Raw genomic sequence first — 5915 nt, forward strand, 5'->3', positions numbered from 1 at the left:
GTCCCTGCCCAGGGCAGAGCGGGTGGAACTCGGTGATGTCTAAGGTGGCTCCTAACCCAAACCTTTGGATGCTCTGAGCACCCCAAACCTCGGGGTCGTGCTGGTAGTTTTGTTGTCGGGGCTGAGCTGCTGCCAGCAGCGCTGCAGGGGTGAGTCACAGCATGGATTTTAGTGTTACACCCTTATTTTCACTCGTGAATTCTTAATTCCAAGTGAAGCTGGTTGTCTTGCCACAGATGCTCACTAGAAGCTACTGAGTTGAGAAGAGAAACCCCGGCAGGAAAATTTGAGTTTTTTCAATATAAGGCAACCAAACTGGTATAATTCAGAGAGTTTTATGGCTTTATCCTCAGCTGAGGCTTTCTGTAATACCCTGCTCTGCGTCAGAGGAACTGCCTCGGGAGGGACCGACACGCAAGAACAACTTGCTGTTAAGGAAACTTCCATGGAGGCACGGCCGAGTGCGAGAGAGGGATGAAAGGGAAAATAATGTCATGTTACTGAGGCCGTGCTGGCATTCCCATAAAGGAGGTTATCTGTGGAAAGAATGTCATAGAAATCGTCTTTCTAAAAGCCCAGCCTGACTTAAAATCCCCTCCACCATTGTGCTCTAATGGCAATACTTGTTTTAAAGGTAGCTTTTTATGTAACTCTCGGTCCCTGCTGCCTGCACTGCTCCCTTGTCCTTCCCTAAGCCAGGCTTTTGTCGTATTTCCAAGGAGAGTGAGAATAATGAACCTGGTATCCTGCGTTTCGTTTGTAAGAATCGGTTCAAAATAATGGATTTTTCATCCCTCAGAGGAAGGTTTTTCGTTTCAAAATACGGATTTTTCATCCCTCAGAGGAAGGTTTCTGATCTCCGTGGCAGTGCCCAGGCTGAGGTATGTGTGAAGAATCAAAGGGAAATGTGCTCGGTGCCAGTGGCAGGAAGCGCCTGGAGTCTCCTGCTCCCCAGATCCCAGGGATGTGGTACTCATCCTGCCACTGTCAAGCCAAGGGTCAGATCCCAGCTTAGTGCTTGGAGATTCTGCCACACCCCTGAATTCCCTGCTGAAATATGGGCTTTAAACTGCAGCTGACAAAATGACTTTTTTTTTTCCTTCTCTATGAACGTAAAGAACTTTTCTTCGTTGTGTTTGCTTTCTTCCATGTCAGCAAATGGTAAACCAAAATACAGGGAACCTTTCCTGAGGAGGAAGGAGGCAAACCCCGTAGGGAAGTGAGAATGCTGTGTGCATGCAGCCATTACTCAAATAGCTGTCTGTTCACATCCCTCTGCCACCCTCTCCTCGTTTCAAAGACTAACTACTTCTTTCTCCTTCTCTGCCCTAGAAGAAATGTTTTCTTCCCTATTTTTTAAGTGGCAAAGCAATGCAATAGCCAAGGTATTGAAACCCAGTCTACTGAATAATAACTTAATGATGTGAGCCCTGTTCTGTTCCTTTTGAATGGATGGCTGCTTTGGCAGGAGAGCTGCTGGGATCTGCTCCCTGCTGGGAGGGATGTGAGGGTGGAGAAACCTGGATGGAAGCTGAACAGCAACCAAAGTGGTGTAAAACTGAAGCAGGAGACAAGAACGAGGTCAACGCTGCGAGATTGTGAAATGAGGAGGAATTGTATGCAGTTAAGCTGAGTTCAGGAACTAATAGTGAGCACTGGTAGAATGTTTGGGTGTTTGGAGCTGCCTGTTGTTTGGAGTTGTCTGTTCACTCCGTTATTGCTGATACCTGCCTGGGCAGTGCCGTGCTGAGCCGTGTCTAATTGGCATGCTGAAGCATGGTGCAGCATGGCAGAGGTTAATGAAATACACTGGCATCAAATCCTGTGTGTTTCCAGCCTGCACAGCCACCCCCAGAACGAGTGGAAGCTGACCAAGCATTCCTGTTAGTTTTACTTTCTGGCAAAATGTATGAAACCTTGACAATTTATTTTGGCTCTCCAGCAAAGCCGAGTGAACCAACCACATTTATTTCGTTGGTATCTGATGTCACATCTGAATGCAGGTCTCCAGAGGTGATCTATTAATGTCCTAAAGCATTGCACCATCTGGTTCCTCTTTTGATGCACAACATTTGGAATGCTTGGTTTAATCTCCCTGGGTTTCAGTAAATTATGTAAACTCGGAGGCTTGGCAGCAGGAGATGGGCACCATGAGGAGATGATTCAGTCATCAATATCTATTGGGCTTCCTTATTGCTGCCATTACACTTCTTTCAGTGCTACTTACAAATTTTGCAAGTGAATAATTCATTGCACTGAGAGCTGCAAGTTAGTTTTGAAATTTGCCCACTCCGAGATTAGCTATGACTAATCCATCCTTTCCAAACTTGGAATAGCTAACTGGGCTTCTTTTTCGCAGGGTTGGGTGATAAGTCGGAAATAAATCGCATGTATATGTAACTGCTGGTGGTGACATAAATCACATTTCCCTTTTGCTTTCTGGACAGAATCAGAGCACCTTGGAATAGATGTGAGCACAAGACACGGCGACGGCTGAAGCTGCCTGGGAACACCATGGCTGCAGCACCTCATCTCAACTCGGACGCGCTCCGGGAGGTCCTGGAGTGCCCCATCTGCATGGAGTCCTTCACCGAGGAGCACCTGAGGCCCAAGCTCCTACACTGTGGGCACACCATCTGCAAACAGTGCTTGGAGAAGCTCCTAGCAAACAGCATTAACGGGATACGGTGTCCCTTCTGCAGCAAGATCACGCGGATCACGAGCTTAGCTCAGCTGACTGACAATCTCACTGTGCTGAAGATCATAGACACTGCTGGACTGGGCGACGTGGTGGGTCTTCTCATGTGCAAGGTCTGTGCAAGAAGGTTGCCAAGGCACTTTTGCAAGAGCTGTAACTTGGTTTTATGTGAGCCGTGCAAGGAGGCTTCACACATGCCCCAAGGGCACAGAGTCATCGCTATCAAGGAGGCTGCTGAAGAGCGTAGGAGGGAATTTGGGACGAGGCTTGCCAGGCTTCGGGAGCTCATGGGTGATCTTCAGAAAAGAAAAGCTGCTCTGGAGGGTGTTTCAAGAGACCTGCAGTCTAGATACAAAGCAGTTCTGCAGGAGTACAGCAAAGAAGAGCGCAAGATCCAGGAAGAACTAGCCAGGTCACGCAAGTTCTTCACCACCTCTTTGTCTGAAGTGGAGAAGATAAACAACCAAGTAATGGAGGAACAAGCCTATCTGCTGAACTTAGCAGAAGTGCAGATAATGTCTCGCTGTGACTATTTCCTTGCCAAAATAAAGCAGGGGGATATAGCTCTCCTGGAGGAGGCAGCAGATGAGGAAGAACCAGAACTGACAAACAGTCTCCCAAGGGAGCTAACTCTTCAAGAAGTGGAACTCCTTAAGGTGAGCCACGTGGGGCCACTGCAGATTGGGCAAGTGGTGAAGAAACCCCGGACCGTTAACGTGGAGGAATCGCTCATGGAAACTGCAGCATCCTCATCGGCATCGTTTAGGGAGCCAGACCTAGTGCAAGAAGAGCCCAGCTGCACACCCAACTCCTCCCCAGCCAAGCCAAGGATGCCTGAAGCAGCCACGAGCATCCAGCAGTGTCACTTCATCAAGAAGATGGGCTCCAAGGGCAGCCTGCCAGGGATGTTCAACCTCCCCGTCAGCCTACACGTCACCTCGCAAGGGGAGGTGCTCGTGGCAGACCGCGGCAATTTCCGAATCCAGGTGTTTACCCGCAAGGGCTTTCTCAAGGAGATTCGCCGGAGCCCTAGCGGAATCGATAGCTTTGTGTTGAGTTTCCTTGGAGCAGACTTGCCCAACTTGACTCCCCTTTCTGTCACCATGAACTGCCATGGCTTGATTGGTGTGACAGACAGCTACGATAACTCCGTCAAGGTCTACACCATGGATGGCCATTGCGTGGCCTGTCACCGCAGCCAGCTCAGCAAGCCCTGGGGCATCGCCGCGCTGCCCTCGGGGCAGTTTGTAGTGACCGACGTGGAAGGGGGAAAGCTCTGGTGTTTCACAGTGGACCGTGGCGTGGGGGTGGTGAAGTACAGTTGCCTGTGTAACGCGGTGCGTCCCAAGTTTGTCACCTGTGACGCTGAAGGGACCATTTACTTCACTCAAGGGCTGGGCCTCAACCTGGAAAACCGGCAGTACGAACACCATTTAGAAGGAGGTTTTTCCATCGGTTCCGTCGGCCCCGACGGGCAGCTGGGACGCCAGATTAGCCACTTCTTCTCGGAGAACGAGGATTTCAGGTGCATTGCTGGCATGTGTGTGGATGCCAGGGGAGACCTCATCGTTGCTGACAGCAGCCGTAAGGAAATCCTGCATTTTCCTAAAGGAGGTGGCTATAACATCTTAATCCGGGAAGGACTCACCTGCCCGGTCGGTATTGCTATTACTCCCAAAGGGCAGCTCCTGGTGCTGGACTGTTGGGATCATTGCATTAAGATCTACAGTTACCATCTGAGAAGATATTCCACCCCTTAAAGGCATGTCTGTAAGCAAAGCCTCTCCTGGCAGCAGAGATTCTTCCAGCCTCCCTGCAATCTGATGGGAAACCAACGTTAAGCCTTCAGGAAGATTGTGCCATAACCAAAGGGGATTTGGCATAGAGGCCATCATGTTTTGTGTTTAGAAACAGATTAGCTTTTGTGGTGATGGTGATGGTGGTCTGCTTTTTCTTCTTTTGTTTTTTTAATACGAAATCCGTACAATAAGAATAAGCGTGTGGGAAAGGATCCATCCTTCTGGAGTATTGGTTCCTTGCTAAATGACTGGTCACTCCGTAAACCTTCTGCCACATCTCCTACACTTCCAGCTTCAACCATTGTGTCTTTCTTTGTGCCATAAACGCTGACTGACTGCTCTAAATCACCTTCCCTTAGAGGACTAGCAAGGCAATCCTCCTCTCGCCGTGGTACTTGCGAGGAACTGGGTAGCAGTTGTCTGGGCAACTCCTAGAGAGAGCAATTTGTGATTGCAGCACTGCATAAAACGAAATAGCCCACTTCAACTGCACGGGGATGGAGCTTTACTTCCACACTGACGAGGGAGGGTTGTGTGTCTCCCGTTTTTCTGGTGTTGAGGAGATCACCCTGTCGTGCCATTCGTGAGCCGTGTCCGTTCCATGTGAAGTGAGTACTGTGCAATCGTGGGAGACCGAGCTGAGCCAGAAAATTGCCCTCTTTATTACTGAGTAGTAAGAAAACGGGTTTTATTACTGCTCAGAGTTCTGCTAGGTAGAAGGGGGTAAAAAGGGAGGGGGTGAAGGGAAAAGAAAAAAAAAAAGGGGAAACCTAGGGTTGCTATTTACTGCTGTTTTATTATTAAATGTATCCTGGAAACTGTCTTTGGAAGGTGTATCTGGTAGCTAAAACTTCCCGGGGGAGGGGGGAAGGGCTGGGGGAATGAGGCTGGGAGATTGTAGAAAATGAGATTAAATGCAACATATTGTAAATTCACCTGCACTTCACTACTCTGCATTCCAGACCATTACGTTTAGCAATAGTTTTCCACTCATCTGCACTTCCTATGTGCAAGTTACTCACTGCTGAGTTGGGGACAGGGAGAGGGGGACTATTTCACTTTTACTTTTTTAATACTTGGAAGCACATCCATTGGTGCACTGCCTTTTTTTCCCTTGCACAGCAAAATGCTACATTCCTCAGATTATTTTTTTTACAGCACCAGCAGGCACCAGAGTTGCTGTTCATCACGGCTTTGGGCCAAATGAAGCACAAAACTGCAGCTGTGTGAACCAAGGCCCCCACAGTGCTACTCTCCTGGCTGATAAATGTGTACCTCAGTGTGGTGCTGCTCTCCCAGAATAGTTTATTGAAGGAAAGATGCATTTAAATAGGGCACAGTGGTAGCATGTTAATCTGCCACAGATAATAGTTACACTGCAGTGCATTTATTTGTTGCTATCAACAACGTAGTTGCAA

General features: G+C 48.6%; 1 protein-coding gene across 1 annotated transcript; it reads left to right on the forward strand.

Annotated features, from left to right (window-relative positions):
• The first annotated feature begins 2514 nt into the window (after positions 1-2514).
• Positions 2515-4458, forward strand: TRIM32 (tripartite motif containing 32). The gene has a single exon (XM_009071727.1). The coding sequence runs from the start codon at positions 2515-2517 to the stop codon at positions 4456-4458; it is 1944 nt and encodes a 647-aa protein (XP_009069975.1).
• The last annotated feature ends 1457 nt before the right edge of the window (positions 4459-5915 follow it).

This window comes from Acanthisitta chloris, unplaced genomic scaffold (genome assembly GCF_000695815.1).
Source record: "Acanthisitta chloris isolate BGI_N310 unplaced genomic scaffold, ASM69581v1 scaffold8633, whole genome shotgun sequence".
In the NCBI taxonomy this organism is placed as follows: domain Eukaryota; kingdom Metazoa; phylum Chordata; class Aves; order Passeriformes; family Acanthisittidae; genus Acanthisitta; species Acanthisitta chloris.